The sequence below is a fragment of the Eumetopias jubatus genome, unplaced genomic scaffold, assembly GCF_037043125.1.
Source record: "Eumetopias jubatus isolate StellerSeaLion01/CBP00866 unplaced genomic scaffold, mEumJub1_p1.0 scaffold_7, whole genome shotgun sequence".
Taxonomy (NCBI): Eukaryota; Metazoa; Chordata; class Mammalia; order Carnivora; family Otariidae; genus Eumetopias; species Eumetopias jubatus.
The window spans coordinates 11,250,824-11,265,029 of record NW_028274813.1 but is presented as its reverse complement, the minus strand read 5'-3'; the positions used below and the strand labels follow the sequence as shown (position 1 = coordinate 11,265,029).

Sequence of the window (14,206 nt, the reverse complement as noted above, 5' to 3'; positions counted from 1 at the left end):
GAAACTGGGTTTTCTTATATTGCAGGATTTTTATGAGGATTCAATGAGAAAATACATGGGGAAACTTTAATTTAGTCCAGTCTGTCATGGAGAAGCATACAACCTTTATGTCTTCCCTTTCACTCTCCAAATTCGACGCAGTGATGCATTTGGACCTACTCTTTGGACTAATTTGTGTTCCATCTTGTTTCATTCCCTCCTACATCAGTCCAAGGTCCCTCCGGCAATCTCACTTAGAAAACTACTCCCTAGGGGCACCTGGATGGCTCGGTCAGTTGAGCATCTGACTCTTGGTTTCGGCTGAGGTCATGATTTCAGGGTTGTGGGGTCTAGCCCCACGTCGGGCTCTGTGCTCGGCGAGGTGACTGCCTGAGATTCTCTTCTCTCCTTCTGCCTCTCCCCCTGCTCATGCTTGCTCTCTTTCTCGCTCTCAAATAAATAAATAAATACATCTTAAAAAAAAAAAAAGAAAAGAAAAAGAAAACTACTCTCTATCCCCTGGACACTAAGAGGAAAATATCCAAGGGACTAAGATTGTGTAACCTCAGTGTTTTTCAGATTTATGCTTCTGGAACCCTTTGTTCAAATGAAATCTCTCTTGGAATCTTGATATAAATAAAACAGATTTTTAAAAGGTCATTGTATTAGCATTCCTTTATTTTATAAGTTCACATAGATCATTTTATAACACCTACTAAAATGACATTCAGAACCAGATGTTCTGATGTCACATATCAGAAACCCAGGGTTAGAGGTGATAGCTGCAAACTTATCAACCTCAGCATTTGATCCTGCCTCGTTTTGGCTGCGCAGAATCAGTAAAATTGTGATTCAGACAGAAAATAACTTAGTATCTTAACCACTGCTCATATCTTCATAATAAATGTAGGGCAATACACACCTAAAAACCATCTATGATACATCATCACATCCAAAGGCTACCCTTGCACCTGTTATCACATAAAAGCTGACATCTCTCAGAGCACCATATGTGTGTAGCGATAGCCCCTCTGTACAATTTTGTATGATAAATTCACAGCAGTAAATCTAAATATATAACTACTAGTGCAGAACTACAACCGTCCTAGTCTGTGACACATTTGGAAGACATTTAATAGCACAGAAATGACGAAGGATTTAGACAGAAAACTGTACAGAATGAGCTCCTCGGCAGCACAAGGAAGGGACTGATTAATGTCTATCACGAGTACACTGACTGTTCTACCTTCATGCTCTGCTTCCTGGTTGCCTAAGATTCAGGAGAAATGCCCTTCTAGTCCTGCCCAGAGAAGGGCCGCCGCCTCCTCCTCAGCTGCCTCTTGGTCCTTTATCAGCGCCAGTAGCCAGTAGCTGCAATAAGCCAGCGGATGGGCCGTCCTGTGGCTGAGCAAGCTTCCTGCGAAGGGCTCTGTGGACTGCTCCAGCCAAGATTTGGTCTCGGCGGGCCTGATTCACAACATCTTTCTCAACTGCTCCTCTCTCTACCAGTTTCTGTAATAAAGGCTCCAACCTCAGCACATAAGCAGGCAATTGCTCTCCATCCTTCTGCTAAGTGGTCAGATACTTGATCTGCAATTCCCTAGGATGATCAATAACCCCAAACACCTGCTCAAGAGCCTGCAGGCATTCAGCGACTGTATTGAAGGGACTGTTTATCTTGAGGACACGAATAACATCAAATGCCGGGCCTCTAAGGCTCTCCAGCAAGCGTCTTCTTTTCTCTGCATCTGGCACCCGCCAAGTCTTCATCATCTGAGTAGTATGAAACAGCCAGGATTCAAATTCTTCTGGTTCCGGAGGGTCACCGCCTGAGAACACTCTCAGCTTTTTGTATTTCGGGTACCGCAGGGCGGGCCGAAGAGCCTCCTCTAATGCCTGTGCCAACATAGGGCCTGTATTTCTGGGACCATGTCCTGGCCTAGGTCAAAAGGGTCGTTTCCATATCCAAGAGCTCCGGTCAACTCCCCCAACGTTGTGCCCTCTCCCCCTAAGAATTCATTTAATCTGCTTAAAAATTCATTATTCAGGTCTGGGGGCTTAAAGATCACTCTCCAGACACCCCCTTTTCCGGGGAGCTCCTCAGGGACTAGAGCAAGAGCCGTCTCCTCAGTCAGCCCTACTAAGGCTACGTTCCGGTTCTCATCCCGCCGGAACACCCTCCGGAGCGGTCTGTACCCGCCCATCGGCGCCAAACCTGCCCGCGGAGCCTCCCCGATTTCTGCCACAGTGCAGGTCGGGGGGATGCCGGCAACCAACAGCGCTTTCCGAGGGTTCACCTCCATCCCCCTGCACCAGTCTTCCAAGAGCCTCAGCGTCAGGGTGCCCCAAACAACAGATTTTTAAATTCTAATGGGGCCGGGGCACCGATGCCGCCGCAACGCACGGCGTTTCTCCGCGGCACCCCCGGTGAGTGCCGTCAGCGTCCCGACCGGAGGCCTGCAGGGAACAGAGCAGTCGGGTTAGCGGCAGGTGTCTGGGACCCCGGCCCCGAGAGGCCCCGAGACGCCCCGCGGCCCCGGGCGACCTTCCGGCCGGCCCCACCGCGACAAGCGGCCGTCTCACCCTCTCCGCGGCCCCGCGCGCCCCTCGCCGCGATCCAGTCGTCCGCGCCCGCGTCCCGCGCCGGCGCAGCGGGAGGCCGGCCTCTCCTGCCCTCGGCGCCACCGGGGCATGGTGGCCCGCGCCGTGCCGGTGCTGCTGTCCCCGGCGAGGCACCGGGGGCCAGGCCGGGGGGCTCCGAAGATGCCCGGACCGCCACCCACGCGAAGGGACGCGCCGAGCCCCGCGCCGCCGCAGCCCCCGCAGCCCCCGCAGCCCCCGCCCCCGTTCCCGTCCCCGTCCCCACCCGAGCGGTGGCGGGCGCGCGCCGGGAGACGGCCTGGCGTCACGACGGGGCGGAGCGCGCGCGCTTCCGGCCCGAGCCGGAAGTCCCGACTGTGGCAGCATCCGGGACGGCGGGCGGGCGGGCCAAACGGGACAGGAAGGTGAGATCCGGGAGCTGCCCGTCTCGGCAGGCTCGGCCGGTGGCCGCTGCCCGGCACTGGGCTCTCGGCGCTGCGAGGCGGAGAGGCCCGGGCCCGGCGCCGCCCGCGCAGCTCTGGTCGCGGCCGCCGGCGCTGCAGCGCGGCGGGGGGCGGGGCCGGCTGCCGGGGAGGCCCGGGGGCTGGGGAGCCTCCCGGCCCGGCCGGGTGACCCTGGCTGGGGCTCCGGCCGCAGCCACAGGGGCCGGGCCGCCGCGTGACTGGCCGCAGTCGTCACGCTGTGCTTAATCACAATTAGCCTGTGCTCCAGGCTGGCCGCGCTCCCATTTCTCCCAGCCGGTGACCCCGGGGATTTCTCTTAGGGTGGCTTTCTCTGAAATGCCAAAACCACCCGAGTATTCAGAACTGAGTGACTCTTTAACGCTTGCCGTGGGAACAGGAAGATTTTCGGGACCACTGTAAGTGTTTAAGAGTTACTGTCTTAACGTGGGGGCTCCGACATGGCTTTGAACTTGTAGAATCGAGTGTTCACGTCCGAAACAGTAGTGTTAAGTCAGAGACTGTTTGAACTATCAAGGTGAAGTGTCCCTTAGGAAAGCAGTTTAATTCCAGTTTCTCAAGGGAAGGTGTGCTGGACCTATTTAAGCCGGGTGTAGTGATTGATTTGTTCTGTGGGATTCACCTAAAAAGCACGCTCAACAGACACTGAAACTTTACTTTCTCGTAACTATTACAGAAAACAAGCTGCGCGTTGTTTACATTTCTTAGTAAAGGCAAATTTAATTATTTCGAGCCTGAGATGCCTTGATGGGGGATCATTGCCGTGAGAGCATTCCTAGACCGTAACCTTTTTCTTTCTTGATTTGAAGGCACAGAGCATGGAGAATGATGAACTTCCGTCAGAGGATGGGATGGATTGGAGTGGGACTGTATTTGTTAGCAAGTGCAGGAGCGTTTTACTACGTTTTTGAAATCAACGAGACTTACAACAGGCTGGCCTTGGAACACATTCAGCAGCACCCGGAAGAGCCCCTTGAAGGAACCACATGGACACACTCCTTGAAAGCTCGTTTACTCTCCCTTCCTTTTTGGTTTTGGACACTTATTTTTCTGATACCTTATTTACAGATGTTTTTGTTCCTCTATTCTTGTACAAGAGCTGACCCCAAAACGGTGGGCTACTGTATTATCCCCATATGCTTGGCAGTTATTTGCAATCGCCACCAGGCATTTGTCAAGGCTTCTAATCAGATCAGCAGACTACAGCTGATTGACACCTAAAATCAGTCACCATTTTTTCCTTACAGTTACAAAACTGCCAGTACTATATGGAGCCTGATCACAAGACTGCAGTTTGTTCACAGATCTCAGGAAGTTGTGGTGGGGCAGAGGCTTTCTAAAAAGTGTGACTAGGGGGTTATCTTTATCTGAATAATAATGCATTTTTAAGTGAAGCCTGAGATACAGTACTACAAAATCATGTTGAGGACTTCAGATTTTGGAAGTAAAATCGTGTCTGTTATTTGCATTCTTTAGAAACTTGAATAAGTACCTGAACTCCTATTTTTATTCTACTGTGCAACATAGTGATGATTCAGAAATTTTTCCTTTGGGGAAAAAATGAATATGAACATTTCCATTGTGCTTAATGTAAAAAGGTCCAAACGTGGTCATAAAATTTAAATTTTATACAATTACTTGGCTTGCTTTAAAATTCTTCAAACCAAAACACCAGTTCAACCTGTTGTAACTAAGTCAACTATTTATGCTTGCTTGCTATCAGTTTGTGAGAAATTGGTATAAAATTCCTGAGGTGATGGCTATCTTGATAAGCAAAGTTTGTGCTTCCTTTTGGTGATGCTACTGGCATTATCAGCGATATTACCACTACTAGTTTTTAAAAAATTACTTGGGAAGAAACTAAATGTTTGAAAGTTGAGAAATCTTACACACAGACGATGGAAACGAGGTGTTCAGTGAAAATATTTAGTCTCGTCCCTGTCAGATGTGTGACACCCCTCTAAAATACTACCAAGTCGCCATCCTTCTGATTTTCTTTTCTGGCCTAAGGTCCAGCCTTCAGGTCTTCGGGCAACAGGTGAATTGCATGAAGATGTGATCTTTGTACTTCCTCCTTTGCGTTTGTACTTACTACCTCATGTCTGGTACCAATACAAATGACTAAAACATGGAAATATCAGATTTTAGGATTTTTTTTTCCTTTTTTTCTGGGTGGGATCAAGATCTATTTTTATACAGTTGTGCCATTAATACCAAGGACATTACACTGATAGATTTTAATAATAACCGTAACCTTTTTTGGTGTTTATTCTATTGGGCTCTGTTCTAAGAGGTTGACGTGAATTAACTCATTTAATCCTCTCAACAACCCTAAGAGAACAATTACCCAGATTTTACAGATAAGCCACTGAGGTAGAGAAGTTAAGTAACTTGCCTGTTAAGATCACACACCTGGTAGGTAAGCAGCAGTGCCAGAGGTATGACCAGGCATCTGATGCCTTTGTTCCTAACCACTGACCTGTAGTGCTTCTCACAAATGACATGTTTCACGGTATTGTCTGCCTAGCCATGCCAAAGAATGGGAAGGGCATTATTGAAAGGTTTTTGTCAATTTGTATGAGCTACTGAAAATCTAAAAGTGTTCTAACAACCTCAGCGTTCAAGTCTGATTTGACCAGAATGGAAGGCTGAACATTCCAAAGGCTGAACATTTACATCAAGTAAAGCAAGCTGTACTTGAAAGATAGAGCAGGTACCTTTGTAACTCACAAGCAGCATGATCGGATCCTTCTCCAGGTAATCAATCTCACTTTCCCTTTACTTCTTCCAGAGGTCTGGTGACTGAAATGATAGAGCTTTTGCTACAATACACTGACTCTCCAAAGTAGGCAGCAGTCTGAAATACCCGTTTCTGTGAGGGTCAGGTAACCAAATCACTTGGCATCTTTTGAGTACTTAACTAATAGTATGCACGCTACAGTCACTGTTTTTTGAGTGATTTCCATCTTTTTTCACAACAGGCCTAGGAGGCAGGTACGTGCTGATACTAGTGCCATTTTACAGAAAGCAAGCACAGGAATTAATAACTGGCCCGTGGTCCCACAGCAAGGACATGGAGAAGTCAGGATTTGAACTCAGGATGTCTGGCTTCGGATCTCCAGCTCTATCACCTTGTTATACTGCTTTTCAGAAAAAAAGGATAATATGAGGAAAATCATTGAGCAGTTTGATTTGATTAGTCTTGAGGCAGTGGTAGTTTGAAAATGATTTAAGAAAAGTATTTCAATTTTTTTCATTTTATAAAGGCTTGATATAATGCAAGGTTTGTGAGTTTATCACTTGTCTTATAAAGTAGTAATTCCTTTTTATTGAAGTAGACTTTATCTTTTATATTTCAAATTCTAGTATTTGGGGATTTGGTAAGTATTCGGTCCATCTCTATCTTTCAAGACCAGATTGCCTTGGTAGTAGAAATATTAAAATAGAGTGGGAGTAATTCAGTACTTCCAAATGTAATTACTAAGTTTCAGATGGCAGGGTTAATGTTTTTTGATTATTTAGGAATTACCCAAGTTGTAAATTAGTCCTTTTTTGTCTATGGCTATTTAATAGTTCAAAGCACTCTTTGTAGAGGAGAGGGAAAGGTGAAATTAATCTGTTAGATTGAGGGGGAGGTTAAGCTGATGGGGAGGAAACCTGAGTATCATATGAAGTTATTTCATATCTACATCACGGTACAGTAAGCAGTGAGCACAGGATTAGATAAGTGGCAAACACAGGGAGGTGCTTCAGGGATTGTAGGGAAAGGACGGGTATGCTGGTATGCGTAGCTCGTCGGTAATACCTGCTTCCAGAAATGCGACAGACAGAGTTAATATCCCCTGGTTGCTTAATTTTTCCCCCCCAGTTGCTTAATAAGTCACCGTATTTGCAACCACATCTGAAATGAAGTAAAACCTGTTGTGTGTTTTTCATGGAAATATGCCAGATATTTTATTTTTTTGAAAGTGCCAGGACAGAGAATAGATAATTAAATCGGAGAAACATCTAATTCATGGAGCTTTAGTCACCATGTAACTTTTCTAGTTGTTTTTTTTTTTAACTTTTCTAGTTTTAAAGATGCTACCAGTTTTTGTTTTAATTTTATTTTTTTAAAAGGGGGGAGGGGAGAGGGAGAGAGAGAATCTCAAGCAGACTCCACACTGAGCCCGACGGGCCCGATCTCACCACCCTGAGATCAGGACCTGAGCTGAAGTCAAGAGTCAGTCAGATGCTCCACCGACTGAGACCCCCACGTGCCCCTAGATGCTTTCAGTTTTAAAGTAAAAAATGTGATTTCCTAAGTTTAGAATTTGAATCTATTTCAAAGCTTTTATAGTTAATTTAAAAAAAACTTTTCATTGGGGAGGTGGAATCATCAGAACATTTCTATGGCAGTAACCACACCCATAAACTAATCAGACTGGGATGTCTGTTCACCACGGGTAGTGTTACAGTTTTTATTAAGATTATCTAGTGTTGATTTCCTTCTTGATGGATTTAACAATCTCAGTCTCCAAAACAGAAAGCTTTACCACAATACTGCATGACTCATTTTGCATCAAGTGTATGCCATCACTTAATTCTCTAACCTATTTATAAAGTTCCAGAAAATTCTGGACCATGATTGGGAATCCTGCAGTAGTATTTTTGTTTTGGTCTAAGACAGGGAATAGGTTTTGTATATTAGAATCATCCAAAGAAATAAACAAGAAACAAAGCAAAACTCCTCACATAAACAATGCCAAGGTCCCTGCCCAGTTTTGTCACTCTCTGGGAGAGAAGAGGCAACCGTGTTTTTAGAGCTCTTCACATGATTGTATTGGAATCATTCGTGGAGAATCACTGGACCATGGGTTTTTATGCACCATAAAGACTCAACTGTCCGTTATCTTAGATGTATGTGTCTTTGGAGCAGCTTCAAGTATTTTGCGGCAAGTTCACCCCAGCTATTTGAATTGCAAATCTTTTTTTTTTTTTAAGATTTTATTTATTTATTTGGGAGAGAGAACGAGATAGCACGAGAGGGGGAAGTCAGAGGGAGAAGCAGACTCCCCGCTGAGCAGGGAGCCCGATGCGGGACTCGATCCCGGGACTCCAGGATCATGACCTGAGCTGAAGGCAGTAGCTTAACCAACTGAGCCACCCAGGCTCCCTGAATTGCAAATCTTTAAAGAGGTGTCTATATTTTCTTTAAATTTTTCAAGGCTTAGATAGACTCTATTGCTACAAGTTGGGGCTGTACAGAGCTGGGCCTTATAAACTGATACATGTGGTCCCAGGATGTCACCATGTTGAAATCAAGTCATGATTGTATAAGAGGTCACTGTTACTGAAGGGCATGATCCAAGGGAGGCCAGCTAGGAATTCAGCAGACATGATCAGGACAGACAGAGCACGGTCAGGTCACAAGGTGCAGGAGAGGACAGTCCCCTTCACTCCTGCTTCCTGTAGCTCTCCAAATGTGACAAGACCCAGTCCCGTGGCTGGAAAAACAAAGCAGGTGAGTCCAAAGGTGATATCCGTGGTCCTGAGCTCTTCCTATGGTAGCTTGAGATGATCTGGGCAAGCAGCACCAGGAGCCCTACCGCTGGGCCTATCAGGCGCTCCACTCCAGGTGCAGTGTCAGCGTGGACATGACCATACAGAGTAGACTGTAGGCGGCTGCCTGCCGGAGCCCAAGTTCAGGAACAAGGTGTATTTTCTGGTTCTAGTTCCTCTCCTCCAGATTATTGTGAACACACTTGTATCAGGGTTTTGCCTCCCACTCTACCAAAACTCTCTTGTCAAGAGGTCACTGGTCACTTACACATAACTAAACCCAATGGTCAAGACTCAGCCCTTAAATTACTCATCTAGCGGTTTTTGACACACCCCTTGTCCTTGAGATACTTTCTTCAGCTGGTTTCTGGATCAGTACTGCCCAATAGAGCTTTAGTGATGATGGAAATATTTTGTATCTATCTTTACTGTCCAAATCAGTAGCCATTAACCACATGAAATGAGCCCTTGAAATGTGGCTAGTGTGACAGGAACTGAATTTTTAAATTTTAATTAGTTCAAATAGCCACATGTGGCTAGCAGCCCCCAGATTTTACCCCAGTTCTAGACACTTCCCTGGTTTGCCTTCTTCCTCATCAACTTCTCCTGTCTCCTTTGCTCTTTCCTCCCTGGGGCTCTGCCCAGTTTCCGAATGTTGACATCCCCCAGTTCTCATTTCTATACTTACTCCCCTTGGTCATCCTATCCTGGTTCATGGCTTTAAAGATTTTATTTATTTATTTGAGAGAGAGAGAGAGTACATGAGAGGGGGAAGATCAGAGGGAGAAGTGGGCTCCCTGCTCAGCGGGACTCCATCCTGGGACTCCAGGATCATGACCTCAGCCGAAGGCAGTCGCTTAACCAACTGAGCCACCCAGGCGCCCCTGGTTCATGGCTTTAAGTGCTCAAATTTATATTACTACCCTGCATATCTCCTGAGCTCCAGGCTTGGATATTCAACTGCCTATTTGGCATTTACTATGTCTTACCAGGCATCTGAGATTTAACCTGTCCAAAATCAAGCTCTTCATATCTCTACCCACCAAAATCTGCTCAAGGCCCCTGTAAGTCTTATCAAACAAGTGGCAAGAGATTCTTTTAAAATGTTACTTCTCTCAAAAACCCTCCTATAGCTTCCCTACCGAGAATAAAACTCAAAGTTCTTAACATGGCTTACAAAGTCCTAAATAAGTGGCCCTTGACCATTTTCTTCATTTTCTACTATTCTCTCCACCCCTCATTCCACTCTAGCCACACTGATCTTCCTGCTGATTCTAGAATATGCCAGAAAAACCTGTTTCAGGGCTTATGCACTCAGTGTACCTTCTGTCTGGATGCTCAGCCCTGGCCGGCTTTTACCACCATCTTCAGACCTTTGCTCAATTTTCAGCTTTGTAAGGCTGCCTCTGACCGGCCTATTTAAAATTTAGTATCCTCCTTCCCTGTTTTTCTCCACAGCACTCAACATCACACGACATGTTACACATTTTGTCAGAATCCCAACTCCATCATGAGGGCAGGGATTTTGTCTGTTCATTGTTGTATACCCTGTGCTTAGAACAGTGCCTGGCACACAGTAGGTGCTCATAATTTTTTATTGCATGAGTGATTTTTACTGCCACTGACTACCTCTTTCATTAGACTGCAAAACAATCTAGTTTGCTCTCCAGAGAAAATAAAGGTTAAAGTTAACATTTTCTACTAAGTGCAAAGTCTAATCTGTCACATGTTCGAGATGAGTTTAGTGGTTAAGCTTTCTCAGGTTTCAGCATGTAGTGATATATTCTTTCTGAGGCCAAGATTTAAAATGAGTCCATTTATTTTTGCCAATGGTTGTGATGTTGGTTGTCTAGGGATGTTCCTTGTACATGCAGAAAAAAAACATAAACCACACTCACAAACAAGGTTTGAAGGGGTGATTAGAGCCTTGAGCAATTCTCAAGTTACAATCATTAAGATAACAGTTTCCTAAACCACCTAACATATGCATCAAGTGTCCTGCCAATCTCTTTGAGCTACAGCACACAATTGCAGTACTCTGGAGTTTATTGGTCCTGTAAATCGCTCATTTAAAATGCTAATATGGGGCACCTGGGTGGCTCAGTCGTTAAGCGCCTGCCTTCGACCCTGGGATCGACCCTGGGATCGAGCCCAGCATCGGGCTCCCCGCTCGGCAGGAAGCCTGCTTCTCCCTCTCCCACTCCCCCTACTTGTGGTTCCCTCTCTCGCTGTGTCTCTGTCAAATAAATAAATAAATAAATCTTTAAAAAAAAGTAAAGTGGTAATGTGTTTTTAGAAGTTCTATCTCCAGCAGATTTTTTGGCACTGGAGTAAATTGTTTTTCTTTTTGCATTGGAGTAAATTTCTATTTAAAACTGTACCCCAATGGCCTTGTTGCTGCCCCAATGTGAGCTACTACTTTTTAAAAGATTTAAATAGAAGCTTACATTCTAGCATTCACTGTTCCCTGGGCCATGTCTTTAAATAGAGCAATTCTGATCCCAAAGGTCACCTGAGAACTGGAATAGTTACGGCAACACTGTGAAATTCATTTTATACTTTGCGAATGATGCACTGGCTAGAGGGCATCTTTTTCAAGGTTAAAGCTAGGCACATCGGTTTTAGAAACACTGTCTTTTTTACAGAGTCCTACCTCCCGTTAGCTCAGTTTCCTAACCTCTTTAGAGGTCATGTTCTGCTCCCTTTTCTGAGAAAGTAGTAGTCAGATGGGAAATGTGGATTTTTTTTTTAAAAGATTATTTATTTATTTGAGAGAGAGCATGTGCACAAGTGGGGGGAGGGGCAGAGGGAGTGGGAGAATCTCAAGCAGACTGCACTGAGCTTGAAGCCCTACACAGGGCTCATCCCACAACCCTGAGATCATGACCTGAGCCGAAATCAAGAGTCAGGTGTTCAACAGACTGAGCTACCCAGGCGCCCTGGTTTTTTTTTTTTTTTTAAGACCGGGAGAGGAAGAGAGAGAATCTTAAGCAGGCTCCATGCCCAGCCCAGAGCCCGACTTGGGGCTCAATCTTACGATCCTGAGATCATGACCTGAGCCAGAATCAAGAGTCAGACACTTAACTGACTGAGCCACCAGGCACCCCCCCCTTTTTAAGATTTTTATTTATTTTTTGACAGAAATAGAGACAGCAAGAGAGAGAACACAAGCAGGGGGAGTGGGAGGAGAAGCTGACTCCCGGCTGAGCAGGGAGCCTGATGTGGGACTCCATCCCAGGACCCTAGGATCATGACCTGAGCCTAAGGCAGACGCTTAACAACTAAACCACCCAGGTGCCTCTAAAGCATAACTTTTAAAATTAAAAATTGAGGCTCCTGCCTGGCTCAGTCAGTAGAGCATGTGACTCTTGATCTCCGGGTCATGAGTTTAAGCCCCATGTTGGGTATAAAGCTTACTCTATTTATTTATTTTTAAAGATTTCATTTGACACAGAGAGACACAGCGAGAGAGGGAACACAAGCAGGGGGAGTGGGAGAGGGAGAAGCAGGCTTCCCGCGGAGCAGGGAGCCCGATGCCGGGCTCGATCCCAGGATCCTGGGATCATGACTTGAGCCGAAGGCAGACGCTTAACGACTGAGCCACCCAGGCGCCCCTAAAGCTTACTTTAAAAAAAAAAAAAATCGACAGTTTCAATAACTTTTGAGGAATAGTAACTTTTTCCGTATTTGTGTAGAAAAATATAAAATACGTTTTTTAAAAATGCAAAGAACAAGAGTGTACAGTGAAAAATCTCTCTTATTCCCAACCCAACTCCTGCTCAGCAGCATTCTATCCTTTTAGATACCACGTGTATCTAGCCAATATTCTCCAATAGTAGCATTCTACACACTGTTCTGTATCTTGCTAGTTTTCATTTAACAATATATCCTAGAGATTGGTCTTTAACATATAGAGCTACACTTCGGTCTTTTTATTTTATTTTTTAAAGATTTTATTTATTTATTTGAGAGACAGAATGAGAGAGAGCAATAGGGGGAAGAGGGTCAGAGGGAGAAGCAGACCCTCTGCTGAGCAGGGAGCCCGATGTGGGGCTTTATCCCGGGACTCCAGGATCATGACCTGAGCTGAAGGCAGTCGCTTAACCAACTGAGCCACCCAGGCACCCTACAGTTCGGTCTTTTTAAAGGACTATGTAAAATCAGTGTATTAATATTCTATTTTTATTTAATTGACTAGGGTCTTGAGAATGGACATTTAGGTTCTATTTTTATTTAATTAACTAGGGTCTGCAAATGGACATTTATGAAGGAGACAGTTATTAGAGTTAGAATCAGTATTAAAATTAAGGAAAGGATCAATCAAACCTATAACCCAGACCTCAAAACACTGGACCACAAAGCGCAAATATCTTGAAATTTCTTCTTTATAAATATATTTACTAAACAAAGAAGGAAACAAAATATTCAGGAGCAAAGCTCAGCTATTGCTTTAAAAATATGAACTATTTTAGGGGCACCTGGATGACTTAGAAGATCATGTGACTATTGAATTCAGGGTCATGAGTTTGAGCCCCCTGTTGTATGTGGAGGTTACTAAAAAAATAATAAACTTAAAAAAAAAGACTATTTTTTTATTTTTTTGCTTTTTATTTTTTTAAAGATTTTATTTATTTATTTGACAGAGAGAGACACAGCGAGAGAGGGAACACAAGTAGAGGGAGTGTGAGAGGGAGAAGCAGGCTTCCTGTGGAGCAGGGAGCCCGATGCGGGGCTCGATCCCATGACCCTGGGATCATGACCTGACCCGAAGGCAGACGCTTAACGACTGAGCCACCCAGGCGCCCCAGATTTTTTTTTAAAAAGATTTTATTTATTTATTTGACAGAGGGAGAGACAGCGAGAGAGGGAACACAAGCAGGGGGAGGGGAGAGGGAGAAGCAGGCTTCCCGTGGAGCAGGGAGCCCGATGTGGGGGCTCGATCCCAAGACCCTGGCTGGGATCATGACCTGAGCGGAAGGCAGACGCTTAACGACTTGGGCTACCCAGGTGCCCCTTAAGATTTTATTTATTTGACAGAGAGCACAAGCTGAGGGAAGTGGCAGGCAGAGCAAGAGGGAGAAGCAGGCTCCCCGCTAAGCAGGGAACCCCACATGGGGCTCAATCCCAGGACCCTGGGATCATGACCTAAGCCGAAGGCAGACACTTAACTAACTGAGCCACCCAGGTGCCCCAAAATAATAAACTTTAAAAAAGAAAAAAAATTAAAAAATATATGAACTATTTTAACTCTGCTGGTAAGTTTTTTTTCTAAAAGACTGTATGAAGAAAAAGATTGTAAGTCAATAACTGAGTCAAGGTGCCAACATTAGAGACATTATCACAAACTAAACAAGGAAATTTCTGACTATTTATAAAACATTTCCTAGGGGCGCCTGGGTGGCTCAGTCAGTTAAGCGTCTGCCTTCAGCTCAGGTCATGATCCTGGGGTCCTAGGATCAAGCCCCACATAGGGCTCCCTGCTCAGCAGGGAGTCTGCTTCTCCCTCTGCCCCTTACCCTCCTCGTGCTGTCTCTTGCCCTCTCTCTCTCAAATAAAATCTTTAAAAAAACCCAAAACAACAACAAAAAAACCAAAACATTTTCTAGGTGCTATTTTTTTTTTCT

The 14,206-nt window shown here is 45.2% G+C and overlaps 1 protein-coding gene and 1 long non-coding RNA gene across 3 annotated transcripts; one reads left to right on the top strand and one right to left on the bottom strand.

The window, feature by feature from the left end:
• Nucleotides 1–639: 639 nt before the first annotated feature.
• On the bottom strand, nucleotides 640–2,788 carry LOC114207236 (uncharacterized). Its single transcript, XR_003608816.2, has 2 exons — nucleotides 2,563–2,788; nucleotides 640–2,436 (listed from the first exon to the last, which is right to left on the bottom strand). It is a non-coding gene; the product is annotated as an uncharacterized LOC114207236 (long non-coding RNA).
• Nucleotides 2,789–2,887: 99 nt separating this feature from the next.
• LYSET (lysosomal enzyme trafficking factor) lies at nucleotides 2,888–4,675 on the top strand. Of its 2 annotated transcripts, none has more exons than XM_028101246.2 (2): nucleotides 2,888–2,984; nucleotides 3,851–4,675. In XM_028101246.2, exon 2 carries the CDS (start codon nucleotides 3,867–3,869, stop codon nucleotides 4,260–4,262), a length of 396 nt encoding a protein of 131 aa, XP_027957047.1. In that variant the 5' UTR covers nucleotides 2,888–2,984; nucleotides 3,851–3,866; the 3' UTR covers nucleotides 4,263–4,675. The 2 variants fall into 2 exon arrangements, with proteins under 2 accessions (XP_027957047.1, XP_027957041.1); XM_028101240.2 differs by lacking the exon at nucleotides 2,888–2,984 and adding an exon at nucleotides 2,991–3,439.
• Nucleotides 4,676–14,206: the final 9,531 nt, after the last annotated feature.